The sequence below is a fragment of the Schistocerca nitens genome, chromosome 6 (genome assembly GCF_023898315.1).
Source record: "Schistocerca nitens isolate TAMUIC-IGC-003100 chromosome 6, iqSchNite1.1, whole genome shotgun sequence".
NCBI lineage: Eukaryota > Metazoa > Arthropoda > Insecta > Orthoptera > Acrididae > Schistocerca > Schistocerca nitens.
Genome location: NC_064619.1, coordinates 292,845,388 through 292,866,298, shown reverse-complemented (window position 1 = coordinate 292,866,298; position 20,911 = coordinate 292,845,388). Strand labels below are relative to the sequence as shown.

The following is a 20,911-nucleotide window of genomic DNA, read 5'->3' as shown; positions in this document are numbered from 1 at the left end:
TATTTGGTAATTTAAAAGGCTGGTGCTACATTGATCATTCTTTTCTCACTCCCAGTCACTGCACGCTTACTATACACACTATAAACGCATTGTTTCATAATGTAACACTACACACAGTATCAAATGGGTCTGAGCACTATGGGACTTAACTTCCGCGTCCGGCCATCCTGATTTAGGTTTTCTGTGATTTCCCTAAATCGCTCCAGGCAAATGCCGGGATGGTTCCTTTCAAAGGGCACGGCCGACTTCCTTTCCCATCCTTCCCTAATCCGATGAGACCGATGACCTCGCTGTCTGGTCTCCTTTCCCAAAACAACCCCCCCCCCCAACTTAACATCTGAGGTCATCGGTCCCCTAGAACCGTAGCGGTCGCGCGGCTCCAGACTGAAGTGTCTAGAACCGCTCGGCCACATCGGCCGGCGCACGCAGTAGCAGCTGACGTCAGTAACATAGAGACAATGTTGATTTCCTTTTTATCTGCCCCAACTTCCCATCTGAGTCAGCGACCATCTATTATGTTTGAGATGTCAACCTCAGAAAGAGGATAAGGTATTACTATTCATTGCAAAGTTCTTGAAATACGTTATTCCAGAAAAAAATAAAGAAGGAAATAATAGTGTGGAAGTTTCCTGCTACATAACAAATGTTTCATTATTATAAATTTCCTTTACTTTACGTCTGTGGTAATTTTTTGTCATCAGACTACCGGTTTCGGTCTATAATGATCATCTTCAGATCTGTTTTATGAAAACATGTCCTAATATACTGGAGCCATAGTGGCTCATGACAAAACATTTGTGACAATAGACGTGAAGTAAAGGAAATTTATTCTATATTCGGACCACTGTTCAATTCACTACTACGTCGCAACTTGTGTCTAATTATTATTATTTATTTGTGTTATATTTTTTTTACCAAACCTCTGCCCAATATTGTCTAGGTAATCCTTCACTTCATAGAATGTATTGCTTAACAGGTGCATTTTAATATCATTTTTAAACACGTTTCGTTTACTAATCTCATTAATCTCCTTACGCAATTTACCGAACAGTGTTATGTCTTCGTAGAAAGTACTGTTTTGAGTTTTATGTTTATTCTATTTTGGTAAATGTGAATTCAGTCTAAATCTTGTAGTAGGGACATAGACACAGCTGTTTGTACAGTAATTATTAATGTTATTTTTTATGTTTATTTGGTAAATATACTCGCATGGTGTAGTTGAAATTTTCTGCATTTTTATACAACTTTACAGTGAGTTCGATTGTATTTTTGGTTATTATTGTTACGGCCCTTTCCTCCACTCTGAAAACTGTATTCCAGTTTATGTATTTGTTCTCCAGAAAAGAATTCCGCAGCTAATAACTGAGTGTACATACGAATAGTATGTAGCTAATGATGCTGGTTGTTACACGCTGTTGATAGGACTTTGAGAGAGTAACATGTTGATGATATTGTTTGCAAGTATCTTCGTGTATCCAAACAACTTCAACTAAGAATCTACAGTCAACTCGAGAAATTTTCCATTTGTTATGCAATCTGTAGAGATGAAATATACATTTCATTTAACAGTGTCATTTTCTCTCTTCAAACTGAAAATTTTGGAACTTTTCTTTTAGTGTCCTTTTATTGTTTATTGACCGACTATAAACGTGAAGGTTTCATTAGCTTCTTCCACAAGGAATTCACTTGTTCACTCAGTGACTATAATACTGCTGTGATTTGCAAAGAGATTTTTTCCCATTATTAACACTATTGGGAAAGTGATTGATGTACAGGAGTTGCACAAAAATAGGGAAACAGCGCGAGAAATGTATGCTTCAACATAAATGCATATTCTAGCGAAGCCTGAAGGTTGTGCTGTTGCATTTGACGATGAACAACTCGTACGAGTGTCCTCAGTACTGTTGTAAGGGTCAGTCGTGCTCAGAACGTTGTTCTGTATAGTTGTGAGTGCATTGTGTCGGAGCTAAGTGATTTGAGCGTGAGCAAATCGTTGGCACTCGTATTGTGGTTGCTTCCATAACGAAGATAGCAGATGTGTTTAATGTTTCAAGGGCACTATATCGAAGCTTTGTGGCATATATTGGTAAAGCGGAAAAACATCATCCACTAAGTCACAAGTACAGAAGTCTTAAAACCTGGAGTAAGGAGCAATGGAAGAAAGTCATTTACTCGGATTAGTCTTGTTTCACATTTGTTTCCAATTTCTGGCCAAGTTTACGTCTCCCAAGAGTGAAACATGGCGGCGGTTGGGTGATGACTTGGACAGCCATATCGTAGTATTCCACGGGCCCCACCGTTACCCATCAAGGTCCCGTTTCTGCTAAGGATGCTGTGACCGTTTTGGTTCATCAGGCCCATCCCACGATACGCTGTTTGTTTGCCAATGGTGGTGATGTGTTCCCAGGCGACAGAATCCCTGCCGACGCATGTCGATCCTCCATGAGAGCTTTGTGAACTCGTAGCTAAATTTTCGCATCTTGTCTGGGAGCAGATCTCAATCGTTTGTGGTCAACTTTAGAGAGAAGGGTGCACGGTCGTTGTGCATCACCTCTGTCATCGTTACCTGAACTTGCTGCTATTTCGTAGGAAGACTGGCATAAGATTCATTTGAAAACCATACAGGACCTACACGTATAGAATCTGAGGCACCTGGATGCTGATTTAATATGTTTTTGGTGAATCCATACATCATATTTTTGTACACACTCTGTATGTCAGGAACAGTATTGGTCCTACTATGCTGCCCTGAGGGACCCCTGTATTAATGCTGTGCGCTGCCACCAGATCCAGGAGGAGGCGGCGTGGGATGAGGCGCTGCAGGAGCGCGTGGTGCGCGAGACGCTGCGGCTGTTCCCGCCCAGCCCGCTGCTGTCGCGCGAGCTGACAGCGGATGTGCAGCTGCCGGCCACCGACGACCACGGCCCGCTGGTGCTGCCCGCGGGCAGCTCCGCCGTCGTCTGCGCGCTCTTCCTGCACAGGGACCCCGCCGTCTGGGACGACCCGCACGCCTTCCGGCCCGACAGGTGACCTTTCTTTCATCCAATAATACCACGATAGTTAAAAGACCCGCTTCACGTACACTGTTGAGCCGAAACGCTATGATTAGAACACGAATTTTCATGTAGCATCAAACCTTTAAACGTGCATTCATTCATGTAGTGTCATATTGTTAACCTCGTTCTATGAAGTAGTAAAACAACAAAAATATGCGATATTAAAATTCAGTTCTACATAGTTGGAAAAAAAGTCGTACGACAAAAAAACAATCATCTACATCTACATTTATACTCCGCAAGCCACCCAACGGTGTGTGGCGGAGGGCACTTAACGTGCCACTGTCATTACCTCCCTTTCCTGTTCCAGTCCCGTATGGTTCGCGGGAAGAACGACTGCTGGAAAGCCTCTGTGCGCGCTCGAATTTCTCTAATTTTACACCCGTGATCTCATCGGGAGGTGTATGTAGGGGGGAGCAATATATTCGATACCTCATCCAGAGCCGGCCGCGGTGGTCTAGCGGTTCTGGCGCTGAAGTCCGGAACCGCGGGACTGTTACGGTCGCAGGTTCGAATCCTGCCTCGGGCATGGATGTGTGTGATGTCCTTAGGTTAGTTAGGTTTAAGTAGTTCTAAGTTCTAGGGGACTTATGACCTAAGATGTTGAGTCCCATAGTGCTCAGAGCCATTTGAACCATTTGAACCTCATCCAGAAACGCTCCCTCACGGAACTTGGACAGCAAGCTACACCGCGATGCAGAGCGCCTCTCTTGCAGAGTCTGCCACTTGAGTTTGCTAAACATCTCCGTAACGCTATCACGCTTACCAAATAACCCTGTGACGAAACGCGCCGCTCTTCTTTGGATCTTCTCCATATCCTCCGTCAACCCGACCTGGCACGGATCTCACACTGATGAGCAATACTCAAGCATAGGTCGAACGAGTGTTTTGTAAGCCACCTCCTTTGCTGATGGACTACATTTTCTAAGGATTCTCCCAATGAATCTCAACCTGGTACCCGCCTTACCAACAATTAATTTTATATGATCATTCCACTTCAAATCGTTCCGCACGCATACTCCCACATATTTTACTGAAGTAACTGCTATCAGTGTTTGTCTCGCTATCATACAATCATACAATAAAGGATCCTTCTTTCTATGTATTCGCAATACGTTACATTTGTCTATGTTAAGGGTCAGTTGCTAGTGCCTGCACCAAGTCCCTATCCGCTGGAGATCTTCCTGCATATCGCTACAGTTTTCTAGTGCTGCAACTTCTCTGTATACTACAGCATCATCCGCGAAAAGCCGCATGGAACTTCCGACACTATCTACTAGGTCATTTATATTGCCGAAAGCAATGGCCCCATAACACTCCCCTGTGGCACGCCAGAGGTTACTTTAACGTCTGTAGACGTCTCTCCATTGAGAACAACATCCTGTGTTCTGTTTGCTAAAAACTCTTCAATCCAGCCACACAGCTGGTCTGATATTCCGTAGGCTCTTACTTTGTTTATCAGGCGACAGTGCGGAACTGTATCGAACGCCTTCCGGAAGTCAAGGAAAATGGCATCCACCTGGGAGCCTGTATCTAATATTTTCTGGGTCTCGTGAACAAATAAAGCGAGTTGGGTCTCACACGATCGCTGTTTCCGAAATACATGTTGATTCCTACAGATCAGATTCTGGCTTTCCAGAAACGACATGATACGCGAGCAAAAAACATGTACTAAAATTCTACAACAGATCGACGTCAGAGATATAGGTCTATAGTTTTTCGCATCGGCTCGGCGACCCTTCTTGAAGATTGGGACTACCTGTGCTCTTTTCCAATCATTTGGAACCTTCCGTTCCTCTAGAGACTTGCGTTACACGGCTGTTAGAAGGGGTCCAAGTTTATTCGCGTACTCTGTGTAGAATCGAATTGGTATCCCGTGAAGTCCAGTGGACTTTCCTTAATGTAAAGAAACAAAATTTCGGGAATACATTTGTTTAAGTAATATATTTAAGTGATCAACATTGCAAGATCACTGATTTACATAAGTACGAGATAAGTCATTGCAAATGTTGGAAGCAAGCACGCAAACGTGCATGCGTTGTGTTGTACATATGCCGCAAGTCAGTTTGTGGGATGGAGCTTCATGCCTATTGCACTTGGTCGGTCAATACAGGAACGGTTAATGCTATTTGTGCATGACGTTGAAGTCGTCGTCCGATGATGTCCCATGTGCTCCATTGGAGGCAGATATGATGACGGGCGGTCGCGGTGGCCAAGCGGTTCTAGGCGCTTCAGTCCGGAACCGCGCGACTGCTACGGTCGCAGGTTCGAATCCTGCCTCGGGCATGGATGCGTGTGTTGTCCGTAGCTTAGTTAGGTTTAAGTAGTTCTAAGTTCTAGGGGACCTATGACCTCAGAATTTACGTCTCATAGTGCTCAGAGCCATTTGAACCATTTTTGAACCTTCTTTCGTTTCATGGCACAACACAGTGCACCACTGACGAAGTATGTCTCAAACGTCTACACGTTGTGTAACTAGCTTTAAAAATGTACCGAATTTCACTCACCATTTGAACCATTTGATGACCGAGCAGTCCAAGGCAACATCTCGACACGCTGTAGAGCATCTTGGGTTGTAACAGTGGTATGTGGGCGAGTGTTATCCTGTTGGAATGCACCACCTGGAATTCTGTTCGTGAATGTCAGCAGAACAGGTCGAATCACAAACCTGACGTACAAATCTGCAGTGGGGGTGCGTGGGATAACCACAACAGTGCTCCTGCTGCCACACGAAATCGCAGCCCGGACCTTAACTCCAGGTACAGGTCCAGAGAGTCTAGCAGGCAGACAGGTTGATACAGGTCCTCAACTGGGCTTCTTCTAACCAACACAGGGCCCCATTTAGACACACACTACAACAGTTTGTCGAATCACGTTGTAATTTATGTCACATACTAAAGCCTACGGTCCCCTAGCGGTGTAAAAATGTTAAGCTTCTAAGACAATGCAGTCAAAAGATAAGGCCGTGTATTCCAAATATTTTCATACTATAAAACTCACCTATTAGAATCTGTAATGTGCTTCCCGATCACCTATAATAATGAAATTTGGCAAGAAACAACGTTTCACGGTACAGGTAAAGAAAAATCCCAAAATTGTGAATTTGTAATTATATAATAAAAAAATACTTTTTGTAATTTTTATCCGTCTTTTTAAGACTCATCTTTCTGGAATAGGTTCGCGTATCAAGTTCAAATTTATGTCATACACTAAAGTCTATGGTCTCTTATTGGTGTAACAACTTTAAGCATCTAAGTCAATACAATCAAAAGATTCGGTCATATATGTCACATACTTCTGGTACTTGCAAACTCACACATAAAAACCTATAGGGTTCTTACCACTGACCTAGAATCACTAAACTTGGTAAGAAACAAGGCTTCACAGCACAAGTAAAGTAAAAATCTAAAACTCCTTAAAATTGTAACGATATCACAAAAACAGGTTAAAATGGCTCTGAGCACTATGAGACTTAAGATCTGAGGTCATCAGTCCCCTAGAACTTAGAACTATTTAAACCTAACTAACCTAAGGACATCACAAACATCCATGCCCGAGGCAGGATTCGAACCTGCGACCTTAGCGGTCGCGCGGTACCAGACTGAAGCGCTTACAACCGCTCGGTCACTCCGACCGGCTAACGAAATCCCATAAAAAGATCTTTTGCTATTTGAACATACACTGTAAATCCGTCAAAAGCATACTAGAGGAACATTGCTACATGCAAACGTGAAATGTAAGTTGTAGTAAGTAAACAAAAAATGTTTTATTAAATCTTCTATCTCTACGTATAAACTGAAGTGCCTTTCCTTTTGTATGTCCAGGACAGAGTGAGGAATTACTGTAAACATTTTAATAGGGTTTGCGAATTCCTGGGACCTATATCTTGCCAGTATCTATATCGGTAACAGGCAAAATTCTTTGAGATTCTCGATTCCCAGGATGGATGAACTATATACTTACATACACACATCAAAAAGAGTCTTACATCACCTCGATTCCGAAAAATCTGGAACCTGTACAGAAAATTGAATTAGATATCAACATAACCATCGTTTGTGCCCTTTTTATTGCTCCTGAAAACTGCACATTACATGTTGTAACACAATACAGCGAGACCTTCAGAGGTAGTGGTCCAGATTGCTGTACACACCGGCACCTCTAACACCCAGTGCACGTCCTCTTGCATATATGGATGCCTGTATTCGTCGTGGCATACTAACCTAAAGTTCATCAAGGTATTTTTGGTCCAGACTGTCCCACTCCTCAACGGCGATTCGGCGTAGATCCCTCAGAGTGACTGGTGGGTTACGTCGTCCATAAACAGCCCTTTTCAATCTATCCCAGGCATTTCGATAGGGTTCATGTCTGGATAACATGCTGGCCACTCAAGTCGAGCGACGTCGTTATCCTGAAGGAAGTCATTCACAAGATGTGCACGATGGGGTCGCGAATTGTCGTCCACGAAGACGAATGCCTCGCCAGTATGCTGCCGATATGGTTGCACTATCAGTCGGAGGATGGCTTTCACGTATCGTACAGCCGTTAAGGCGCCTTCCATGACCACCAGCGGCGTACGTCGGCCCTACATAATGCCACCCCAAAACAGCAGGGAACCTCCACCGTGCTTCACTCGCTGGAAAGTGTTTCTAAGGCGTTCAGCCTGACCGGGTTGCCTCCAGACACGTCTCCGAAGATTATCTGGTCGAAAGCATATGCGACACTCATTGGTGAAGAGAACGTGATGCCAATCCTGAGCGGTCCATTCGGCATTTTGTTGGGCCCATCTGTATCGCGCTGCGTGGTGTCGTGGTTGCAAAGATGGACCTCGCCATGGACGTCGGGAGTAAAGTTGCACATCATGCAGCCTATTGCGCACAGTTTGAGTAGTAGCACGACGCCCTGTGGCTGCACGAAAAGCATAATTCAACATGGTGGCGTTGCTGTCAGGGTTCGTCCAACCATAATCCGTAGGTAGCGGTCATCCACTGCAGTAGTAGCCCTTGGGCGGCCGGAGAGAGGCATGTCATCGACAGTTCCTGTCTCTCTGTATCTCCTCCATGTCAGAACAACGCTTTGGTTCACTCCGAGAGTCCTTCCTGGTACGAAGTAACAAAGCGGACGTGATCAAACCAAGGAATTGCCGGCCGTAGTGGCCGAGCGGTTCTGAGCGCTACAGTCTGGAACCGCGCGACCGCTATGGTCGCAGGTTCGAATCCTGCCTCGGGCATGGTCGTGTGTGGTGTCCTTAGGTTAGTTAGGTTTAAGTAGTTCTAAGTTCTAGGGGACTTATGACCTCAGAAGTTAAGCCCCATAGTGCTCAGAGCCATTTGAACCATTTGAAACCAAGGTATTGACCGTCTAGGCGTGGTTGAACTGCAGACAACACGAGCCGTGTACCTCCTTCCTGTTGGAATGAGTGGAACTGAACGGCTGTCGGACCCCCTCCGTTTAATAGGCGCTGTTCATGCATGGTTGTTTACATCTCTGAGCAGTCAAAGGGACTGTGTCAGCGATAGAGTATACACGGTCAACGCCTATTTTCAGGAGTTGTGGGAACCGGCTTGATGCAAAACTTTTTTTGATGTGTGTAATTTATTTTGTACGGAACCCTCAGTGCGAGAGTGTTACTCGCACTCGGCCAATTTTGTTTCATTTAAATTTTCTGGCTCGAAGTACACTCTACCGACATCTACCGAGCCGATCTAGGGCCCTTAAGCTCATTATAATGTTTACAGACTGTAGAAAATTCGCAAAATTACTGATGCTCTGCACTTATGGCGTAATTAATATTTAAAAAAATCAATAGAAAGTGCTGTTATGAAAGTTAATGCAATGTATGCACTGAAACCAGAAAAATGATACACCACGCGTGATAACCGTCTAAATTTTGCATTTACAATAATGATATCTTCGAAACATGTGTTTATCCCGCAATAGCCAAAACATGCAAACGTGCATGCAACATGCATCTGCGTGGTAATCCGGACCCTAGTTACGACCATTGCCCACAGCCCGACGGAATGTAGTCTCGTGTCGTTGCTGGCACGTGACTCGGTAAGAAGAGAATACAACCTGAACAGAGACGAATGGGGAGCATATTCTACCGACGATATGTCCCACAAATGGAAAATTCACTGGCATCGGTGAAAGAAAATACCGCGCGTATCTCGGGAACGGCGGCGAAGTTGGTGATTGTTCGCGGGCTTCTGTCATGAACATCTATGGAAAGTGGTTGACAAATGGTGAAATCACGAATGGTCGGCTAAGGGTTGAATATCCACTCTTCATCACAAAACTCCGAGGTCGAAGGTTTGGCCGCTGTGTAAAGCAGAATAAAAGGCGATCTCTTGCAGATCTGACGACAAAGTACGGTTCTGGAGAAGACGCAGGTATTTCGGAGCACACCATTCACCCACATTGCTCAACAATGGACTCTGCAGCCGATTATCCCTGCGCCAAAGACGTTGCCAATCGTTACTGCAGTGAACTCAGAATCATCGACGTTGGACCACCCATGTCATGTGATCGGATGAATCACATTTCTTGCTACACTAGGTCGTAGGTGAGTTCAGGCATAGAATGGCCTAACACCTTTGTACCTGGTAATTTTGCGTAACTGAAGTAAATTAAACTGAGGCAGAAAAGAAACATTTGTTTCCAGCATTTCTGTAGATCAGCAGTTGTGAGATTCGGAAACTGGAATTCGTGCTGCAAAACAGCAGTTCCTAAGGTGTCCAAAGAGTGATTCAACAAACAACAGCCTACGTTTGACCGTTGATATAAACATACATTTGTTCAGTGTTGAACACCGACTTCATAACTGGTAACTAACAGTCGATGAAAAAAGGTTTTGCTTGATAAGTTTTTGGGTGACAATCAAATGTGTTACAGTGTAATGTGCGTTTTATGAACGGAATGTGTGAAATTAAAAAAAGAAGCACTGTAATAATGGAAAAATATTATTATAGAAATGAGGGCTAGAGCTTAAAAAAACAATAGTAGGAGTGTGATAGAATATTCTGAATTATTCAAAACGTTTCACCGAGGTCTTCAAAGGATGTAAGAAACTACAATGAAAGTTTCGTAAGACAATCTGTTTCAAGCAATAAATGTTTGAAGAAACCAAAACAGAAAAATACGTCGGGTAGACATCACATTTCATAAACAGTGTGATTCCGTGACGATGATGCAAGATTTCAGCGATGATGGAGGAGGGGAAATGTATCAATTTAGGGTAAGCTTCCTTGGACCAGAAATCATCGATTCGAAAGATATCAGCAAAAGTCGTTCTGATACCTCTTACAGTGGAATACGTGTGCGAGTACTGTAGTTGCTAAGTGGGTAGGATAGACAACTTTCAAACGTAGTAGTATGAAACAATCCAAGAAAACGTCTCTTGTAAACACGGGCTGTCATCTTCGATACTGCGAAACACATGTCTTCTACTGAACAACTGATCATCGCTCTTGAGGCATGCGTTTTAGTACCCGTGTTTACTGAACATTTTTTTCTTATTTTGGTCCATAGTGTAACCTCTGAAAGTTAGCTAACCTGCAGTCTAAGCAACAACAGTACCGTTATTTGTATTCCATGCCGGAGAACGATTTTCGCTTGTAACTTTCGAGTAGGTCATTTCCGAACCAGAAACACTTATATCGGATAGATAAATTTACCTTTCTCCATCACACCTGAAGACGTGTAACATCGTCACGGGATCCCCCAGTATAAATAACGACCTATGTTCAAATGATTCAAATGGCTCAGAGCACTATGGGACTTAACTGCTGAGGTCATCAAATGGTTCAAATGGCTCTGAGTACTATGCGACTTAACTTCTGAGGTCATCAGTCGCCTAGAACTTAGAACTAGTTAAACCTAACTAACCTAAGGACATCACACCCATCCATGCCCAAGGCAGGATTCGAAACTGCGACCGTAGTGGTCGCGCGGTTTCGGACTGTAACGCCTAGAACCGCTCGGCCACTCCGGCCGGCAACGACCTGTGTGTGATGGTTTTCTTTGAACGACATGCACTAGCATCGAATTTTAATTTCTTATTACTTGCACAGGAAGGCAGACAGACTGCATGATGAATTGCTTCATTCTTTGTTAGTCTTCTCTATGGCACCAATATTTTGATGTTGTTTCAATGAGGAGGTACAAAGTGCACACTTTAAGGACTGTCTACCTCTGAGCCGGCCGCTGTGGCCGAGCGGTTCTAGGTGGTTCAGTCCGGAACCACGCTGCTGCTACGGTCGTAGGTTCGAAACCTGCCTCGAGCATCGATGTGTGTGATGTCCTTAGGTTAGTTACGTTTAAGTAGTTCTAAGTCTAGGGGACTGATGACCTCAGATGTTAAGTCCCATAGTGCTTAGAGCCATTTGAACCATTTGTCTACCACTGAGGCCACGCGATATGACTGGCCCGTCAAGCGGGCAGGTATCCAAGGCAGCGCCTGTGAGCGGTAGCGCCTGCACTACGGAGGGCTCTGTCAAAATACAGTCTGTGTACATTTTAAATGGCTGGTTGGATGCGCCCCGCCACAGTATCCTCCCCTGCGACAACGTCTACACAGTACAACTTGCGCCCAACGTCTTCATTTACTTGTTCTGTGCTTTCAGATCTATGTCTTCCTCTACAATTTTTCCTCTACAGATGCCTCTAGTCTCGTGGTAGTTATTCGCTGATGTCCCATCATCTGAAACAATACGAGCCTAGGGAGGTGGAATCTACAACATGATGCGGGCCACTTACAGCAATACTCCGACACAGCGTTGCCGTTCAATGTTCGGCCGCTTGTCATGACCAGGGATACTGCCATGCGACATACGTGACTTATGCCCCACATTTTGGAGGAAATACCGGGTGATCAAAAAGTCAGTATAAATTTGAAAACTGAGTAAATAACGGAATAATGTAGATAGAGAGGTACAAATTGATACACGTGCCTGGAATGACATGGGCTTTTATTAGAACCCAAAAAACACAAAAGTTCAAAACATGTCCGACAGATGGCGCTTCATCTGATCAGAATAGCAATAATTAGCATAAAAAAGTAAGACAAAGCAAAGATGATGTTCTATGCAGGAAATGTTCAGTATGTCCACCATCATTCCTGAACAATAGCTGTAGTCGAGGAATAATGTTGTAAACAGCACTGTAAGGCATGTCCGGAGTTATGGTGAGGCATTGGCGTCGGATGTTGTCTTTCAGCATCCCTAGAGATGTCAGTCGATCACGATACACTTGCGACTTCAGGTAACCCCAAAGCCAATAATCGCACGGACTGAGGTCTGGGGACCTGGGAGGCCAAGCGGCTGAGCACATGATCATCACCAAACGACGCGCGCAAGAGCTCTTTCACGTGTCTAACATTACTTCGTTTTTTTGTTCTAATAAAACCCCGTGTCATTCCAAGCATGTGTGTCAATTTTTACCTTTCTATCTACATTACTCAGTGGTTTATTAAGGTTTCAAATTTATACTGACTTTTGATCACCCGATACATGCCGGCGTCCGGTCAGGCTGGGAGTGAATAGAAGCAGTGAGTTATCGACTAGTCAGTCACCATTGTTGGTCTCCAAAGGGAGGTCGCCGCCGCTCTGCCGTCGTCCTGACAATACTGCGTGCGAAGGCAGTCGACCTGTAACCAGATACACCGAGGGTCGAAGGCTGGGAGTGAATCGAAGCAGTGAGTTATCGACTACTCAGCCACCATTGTTGGTCTCCAAAGGGAGGTCGCCGCCGCTCTGCCGTCGTCTTGACAATACTGCGTGCGAAGGGAGTCGACCCGTAGCCTGATACACTGAGGGTCGAAGGCTGGGAGTGAATCGAAGCAGTGAGTTATCGACTACTCAGTCACCATTGTTGGTCTCCAAAGGGAGACCGAGCGAGGTGGCGCAGTGGTTAGCGCACTGGACTCGCATTCGGGAGGACGACGGTTCAATCCCGTCTCCAGCCATCCTGATTTAGGTTTTCCGTGATTTCCCTAAATTGCTTCAGGCAAATGCCGGGATGGTTCCTTTGAAAGGGCACGGCCGATTTCCTTCCCAATCCTTCCCTAACCCGAGCATGAGCTCCGTCTCTAATGACCTCGTTGTCGACGGGACGTTAAACACTAACCACCACCACCACCACCACCAAAGGGAGGTCGCCGCCGCTCTGCCGTCGTCCTGACAATACTGCGTGCGAAGGGAGTCGACCCGTAGCCTGATAGACCGAGGGTCGAAGCGAGGCCCTCTTACTCACTGAGCCACTGGGACGCTTGCCAGCACCAGTCGTAGCCGGCCAGCAACCGGCCAGCCGCCAGTCCTGGGTTGGCTCCCTGGACGTCTGCGCATGTCACACGACACGGCTGGGCGGGACCATAGGTGTACAAATTCTCCTTTCAGCCTACCTGTTCCAGTCTCCGCCACAACCATTACAGCAGCGTAACCTGCCGCTACGGAGACAAGAGTAAATGTGTGCTGAAACGCAGAGGTTAAAGCAGGCAAACAGGGTTTCCGTAAGCCTGACAAGAATCACGGGACTGGTTCAACCTGCTGCGCCTGCTAACAGGTTGCACTATCAGTTCAATGTGAGTACAGAACAGTCACGTATACGTTTTCGTAGGTAGTTACACTGCAGCTCATTTCTCATAACATTGGGAAAAATGAACAAACCAAACGTAAATGCGACTGAGGAGAAATTAGCCGACCGGAGTGGCCGAGCGGCTCTAGGCACTACAGTCTGGAACCGCGCGACCGCCACGGTCACAGGTTAGAATCCTGCCTCGGGCATGGATGTGTGTGACGTCATTAGGTTAGTTAGGTTTAAGTAGTTCTAAGTTCTAGGGGACTGATGACCTCAGAAGTTAAGTCCCATAGTGCTCAGAGCCATTTTGAGGAGAAATTAAGAATTGGGTAATCTTAAACAGCCGCGAAACACATCTCAAGTCCAGCAAGGGAAAACATTTGGTGTGTTTATGGTGCAGCTTCAAAAAGTCTACAAGTGTCGGCCAATGCAAATTGTGTAAAAAGTTGCTAAACACTCTTTCGGGAACCTTGAGTACGTTGTGACAGTCTGTAAATTTGACCAACGGTTTCCTCACCCCACAAATGTTTTGAAAGAAGACAAAGATTTAGGCGGCTGACGACTGTGTGGAAACATGTGCTAAGAACTTGAGGCCATTTATAAGTATATACGCTTTCTAAATTTAGGGCAAACGTTAATTGAACTAGGAAAAAAAGCTCAGTGGATTTTAAAACCAACATTCCCGTGGTATGCAACGTATTGCGAAGGAAGTTTAGTATGAAAGAAAAGTTTCTTCCTCTAGACAAGTACATTCTAGATTAACGTCATATGAAAAATGGATTTCGTGTTTGGTAAAATGTATTTGGGGAATTTTGGATAAACTATTCTAACCACTTACGTTAAAATGAATTCATCGAACCCGCTATATACATTCTAGAAAAAGTAATTTAAATTAGTATAGCTGGGGTCATATTTGCCTGAAAAACACTAAGGTTACAGAAACTAGACTTTCAGAACCTCACTATAATAAGCATTATACCACAATAGACATCTTCAGGCTCTAAGTGCTAAAAATATCGACTTTCAGAGATGGTTCTGCTTACCACAGAGAACATGCAATATAGGCGACCTGACGGTGATTCTCATTGAGAGTAGCCAGAACTATTTGAAAGACGTTGAAGCTGCAGAGAAAACCGTTCATATTGAAATAAATCAATAAGCCCGAAACACGCTGAAAAGGAAAAAAAGGGCAAATAAAACCACCATTTTTGGGTCAAAAATGATCCTAAATTAACAAATGTTTCATTGAGCCTCGTCTTGTGATACTCGGTTAAAAATACATACTTTTCATAAACTTGCGAACCCTACTCATACCACTACAATGAAAGCATACAGAATAAATTGCTACGCATCGCAGCACAGCGCAAAGACGGGCAGGCAGGCAAGCAAGCAAGATTCCTTTAGCCTGCTTGGGTGTGGCAAAGCTTGGCTTGTATGGGAATAAAGCAGCCTGCCCGTTCTGCTGACAACATGCGGCAGCTTGCCTAACTGGCTAACAGGCAAACATGGGCAGGTTAAAAACGAAAGTGGACACCTCTGGGCGGGATTCCACTGTCTCTCACTCAGCGATCCATGTAAACCTTTTGCGTCATCCCTGACGTTGCTTGACCGTGACCGGGACCGATGACTATGCAAGGTTGAGCATTCCTGGCTGCACTCACAAGGGTACCATACGAACTTCCCGTCACCGATTGGATTCATGTTGACAGAATGTGTAAATCACGACTAGGACTTAATCGAACATGCATAGATAGGAAAACGCAACTTTAAACCTATTTCGAGAAAGCATTCCTTGAAAATTTTAGGCTTGCTTATATACATACTTGGTATTCAAAGAGTGCACAGCTGATGTTACACAAGAAAATTCAGTTAAATCAGTACAGTCATTTTATTCATATTCTTTTGACAACATTTGTGGCAAAAACGAGGGCTATTGGGAAAGTAAGTTCCGATCGGCTGCGAAATGAAAACCACTGCGAGTATCCTATAAGACTTTGCACAGATATGTTGCGAAGTCTCCAGTACGCCCGTCGACAGCGTCACGTCCCTCTTTTCACTCCTGAGTGCACAGTAAGCACGTAAAGACGCCTAGGAAATAGCTTATCCCACCAAGTATGGTCAGAATTTCGCCTGATGACATGCAGCCCACATAACCCAACTGTCATGCGGTTCCTTCTTCATAACAATTCTCGGCCGCACTTTGCAGGGGCACGAAAATGCTCCTACAGCGTTTTCGATGGCAAGTGTTTGATCACCCACAATACAACCAGTAACTGGCTGCCCCAGAGTTTCAGCTCTGCCCACATGAACCGCTGGCTTCTAAGACATTTTGCCACAGTCAACCAACTGTAGACAAGCGTAGCTTATTGGCGGAAAGTGCAGACGGCTGCCCTCTATGATGAGAGTATACGAAATTGGCACATTGCATGATATATTTCTAAGTCGGAGCGGCGACTGTGTAGAGAAGTAGCTGCAAGGTGTAGCTAACTGTTGCAAACAAAACATTTTTGATTTTCACAGTGGTTTCCATTTCGCGACCGATCAGAACTTACTTTCCGAACATTCCTCGTATAATGAGTAACCTAATGAGCACCGCACGAATGATAATGACAATGATCATAAAAATATGGAAAACAATAATGACTACGACATACTGCACATATAATAAAGATGAATTTTGGCATTGTGTGGTTTCAGTGTGTCTGCTGAAAAAAAAAAGAAACATTGGCTTGCATTCTTGAAAATGGTCTTGGTCCACACACAGTTTCGTGGCGTATGACGCATATGTGTTGTTAGAATTACGTGGGATTAGGAAAGAAGAAAGACAAGGAAGGACGTACTGATAGCGAGTCCGATCCAGAGACCTCGCACTTATGAAATCAAGTGCTTACTCGCTTTTTTCTTCTAAAAAAAAGCACATTTTCTAAGTATATAATAACCTTGATCTTGTCCACCAAACGGTCATGTATCTCCGAAGAACCGAGGTGTATATGCTGCGTGGATTTGTCAAAACTGAAGCCGACAATACCTGCACATAGAACAGACATGGGAAGGATGTCAGAAATCACAGCATGAGACAACGTCACGTGAGCTAGAGTTGCTCAGACACCAGACACCAGATAACAAACAGAGATGCGACAAGCAAGAGGGCTCACACGCCTCTGAACGGTGACTATGAAGACACGCGGCGCTGTGGTAAGAGGCTGAACTAGCACAACTTACTACTCCGGGGCGCGAAGTGAGAACAATAGCCAAATTTTTGCATGTGCGTGTTTCCAATGTGCCCATTGCAAAAACACATTTAGTTTACATTCATAAATGGTTCTCGGTAATCTCACAATTTCATGGCGTACCACACATATCTGTTGTTAGAATTACATAGGAACGCAAAAGACGAAAGAAAAGGAACGACCGGCAGCGAGATTCGATCCAGATACCACACGCTTATGAAACTAAGGGCTTACTCGCTTAGCTGCAGACTCCTTGGGCAGTGACGCCCAAACAAAGTATATACGCACGCCTAAAATTTTCGAACACGATTTTCTCGAAAACGGTTGAGAGTTGCGTTTTAGTATATACATTTGCTGAAGCCGTGTTCGTCCCCAACACACCTTGTCAGTAAGAAGTTTTTCTATGTCATTCTTGTGATTGATGGTCTGTGGGACTTCGTCCGTTCACTTAAGTAATAGATGGTTTTCTACATTTGGACTTTTGCCACGTTTTGGACATTCATTTTATGCATATGACGCAAGTATGCCCCTCTACAATCTGTACATTAGCGTTTTGTAACTTTGACATGACACATTTAGTCATGTGGTCATTTTGATGGCTTTATCTACACTTAGGTTTTTTTATGCTGTCCTTTGCAAGCGCTGCTTGCATGTAGATGCATATATATATATATATAGTTTATCCGGAACATTATCTTAGGTTTTGTATATTTTGTGTTTGGCAAGACATCGGTGGTCTTCTGCCACGTTGATGGTTTTTCTATGTTTTGTCTTCTGACACGTTCTTAGACATTCATTTTGTGCATATGACATAAATATGCAAATATACGGTTTTCACCTCGGCTTTTTACAACTTCGACGTAATATATACATTCATTTATTTATACCGTCATTTTGTAGCTTTACCTATATCGACACTAAGACGTTGTTGATGCTGGTTTCTTTGGTTGCTTATTTTTGATGTTGTTGTATTTTTCCGGCCGAAGTGGCCGAGCGGTTCTAGGCGCTACAGCCTGGAACCGCGCGACCGCTACGGTCGCAGGTTCGAATCCTGCCTCGGGCATGCGTCTGTGTGATGTCCTTAGGTTAGTTAGGTTTAAGTAGTTCTAAGTTCTAGCGGACTGATGACCTCAGCTGGTGAGTCCCATAGTGCTCAGAGCCATTTCAACCATTTTGTTGTGGTTTCTTTCAAAACATATGTCATTTTATAGTAATTTTTGGAGACTGGTAGTTTACTGTACTGTACTGTACTGTAGTTTGGTGTATCATCTAGCTTACCATCTTATAATCGTGGAGTATTCAATTAATGATTTTATTAATGAATAGTATATTTTAGTCTATAGGGTGGAAATTCGTCTTTGCCATATTAAGGCCTGTGTTTGATATTAGAGGACTTCATTTTGCTAGGAATTCCCCCTTTGCTTGTACCGACTATTTCTTAAGTCCTCCTTGCTTCATGTGGCACGCGTTATGTTGGCACAGACGTAGCAAAATACCTTTACGTCAGCTACTAAGTGGTCACCAGTATTGATGTTAAGTTTTGTCACTGATCTCATTCTTGCTACTTCCAAATACTTTCGTCTTTCACTCGTTTACGTTTAGCAGATATTCTGTGTTATAGTGATCGTTTCATAGCTTTGATTACTGATGATAACTTGACACCAGTGCCTATGAGTTATAATTTGTACACTACAGCACTGAAGATGATCATTATGTGATTGAAAATCGATTTTGCTGTCAATAAACCATCAAAATTACGGCCAACGATGACCTTCCTTCTAAAATTCTGTGCTGATCAGACTGTTCTTTCGATTTAAAAATACTGTAATTTTTCTTCGTTTCACTGAAGATAACTACTTAGTTAGAGAATCTTGCATACTGAATTTTTTGTCCCACTTCTGAACTTTTATTTTCTTCACTACATCTTCGATATAGTAACTAAACAGTAGAGAATAATGATCGTATCGCCACCTTATGCTCTTTGACAACAGAGCATTTCCCTTCTGATCTTTAATTGTTTCATTTTGTTTCGTGTAAACTGTTTCATTACACTTATCTTAGTCTTTAGCATGTACTTATCCTCTTAAAAATTTCAAAACCACTCGCTGAACTTCACGTTATTGAACATCTTCTGTAGCTCGAAAAACTTATGATAGCGTCTTCATTCCATTATACAGTATGGTGTCAGCATTGTATCCCTGCTCCTTTCACCTTTCCAATATTGATCGTCATCTAACCGATCCTCAGCTATTCTTCTCCATTGTTCTGTATAATATTCTGATCAACAATTTGGATGCATGGGCTTCTAAGCCGATTGTATGATAGTATTAACGATAGTGTGACCTAGTTTTTCTGTTGGGTTATGTGTGTGATATTCTCCGAAAGTTGGATGGTTTATCTTCCGTCTCGTAGATTCTACGCACTAACTTGAATATTGGCTTGTTTGCTTTTTTCTGCAAGGATTGTAGAAATTTCGTGGGAATGTCATCCATCCTTCTGCCTTGTTCCACCACAAGTCTCAGGAATCTGGCAGTTTCCAAGTACAACTCCTTCTCTTGTGATTCTTGCTGAAATTTATTGCAGAACTCAATTGTTCTTTCTCCTCTCTCATTTCTAATACCAAGCACATATTGACCTGTAACCATTTCTTCTACTCCTTTCTCTACCGCATTATAATCCCACGTGGCTATAATATTTTCATCTCCTTTTACGTACTGAAATACCCGTTCAGTGTCCTCATATACTTTCTCTAACTCTTCATCTTCTGCTTGCGACGCCAGCACGTATATCGTAACTGTTGCTGGTAGGCTGATTGATTTTGGGGTAGGGACCAGAAAGCGAGGTCGCCGGTCACATCGGATTAGGGAAGAATGGGGAAGGAAGTCGGCCGTGCCCTTTCAAAGAAACTATCCCGGCATTTTCCTAATGCGATTTAAGGAAATCACCGAAAACCTAAATCAGGACCGCCAACGCGGGTTTGAACCGTCGTCCTCCCAAATGCGAGTCCAGTGTGGTAACCACTACGCCACAAAGCTCGGTCTGAACTATTGTTGTTGGGGGTGGAATGCTGTCAGTTCTGATGAGAACACTGATCTGTTCACAGTATCTCACTCTCTGCCCTATCTTCCTATTCATTACTAGTCCTACTCCCTTTGTACTATGTTCCGCTGCTGTTCAGATTATCCTACACTCCTCTGACCAGAAATCCTCGTCTTCTTTCCATTTCACTTCACTGACGTCCACTACATCTAGATTCAGTCTTTGCATTTCACTTTTCAGATTCTGTAGATTCCACGTTGAACTTATTCTAAGCCCCGACTCGTAAAACATTATCTTTCTGTTGGTCATTTAACCTTTTTCTCATGGCCACCTCCCCTCGGCAGTCTCTTCCGGAGATTCGAATGGCGGAGTAGTCCGTAATCTTTCTCCAATGGACAGATCATCACGACACTTTTTCAATTACAGGTCACATCCCCTATGGACACACATTATGTTCTTTAATGCAGTTGTTTCTATTGTCTTCTGCATTCTCAGACCATTGATCATTGGCGATTCTTACGCTTTTTAGGGGCAGTTTCCTACCGCAAGAGCAAGAGAGCGCCCTGAAAGTCTCACCGCTCTTCGCCCTCTTGGACAAGGCCGTTGGCAGACCGAGGGTATTTTTACTCAAAATTTAAGCAGTGGCTAGGTGCGAACCGGGGATCCAGGACGTTTGGAACATTAGTCAAAGCCGTTAACACTAGACTATATGGAACAATCATTTCATACTATGTAATATTAATGCAATGGTTTCCATTGCCTTCTACATTGTCATGCCCTTGATTATAGCTCATCCTTACCCCTTTGGGTATAGTCTCCCGCCCCACCTCCCTCCGGACCCAACCCGCTCACGGGATAAAAGCCGCACTGAACCTGCAATCGACCTTCCACCTTCTTCTATCAATACCGACGCCGAAGTCCTCGGCCTCCATTGGCGATGTTTTTTCATTAAAAGACTGACTAGACAGTGGCTTATGCCTTCCTTTAATAATTAAAGACGCTACCGCTGGA

At 43.9% G+C, this 20,911-nt stretch overlaps 1 protein-coding gene and 1 non-coding gene across 2 annotated transcripts in view; both read left to right on the top strand.

Moving 5' to 3' along the window:
* LOC126263328 (cytochrome P450 4C1-like) overlaps positions 1 to 20,911 on the top strand; it is a 120,617-nt gene that overhangs the window by 94,901 nt on the left and 4,805 nt on the right. The window contains exon 7 of the mRNA XM_049960418.1: positions 2,788 to 3,026. Within this exon, the coding sequence (XP_049816375.1) occupies positions 2,788 to 3,026 (239 nt within the window). The remainder of the gene's footprint in view (positions 1 to 2,787; positions 3,027 to 20,911) is intronic.
* On the top strand, positions 12,948 to 13,020 carry Trnaa-cgc (transfer RNA alanine (anticodon CGC)). The gene has a single exon. It is a non-coding gene; the product is annotated as a tRNA-Ala (tRNA).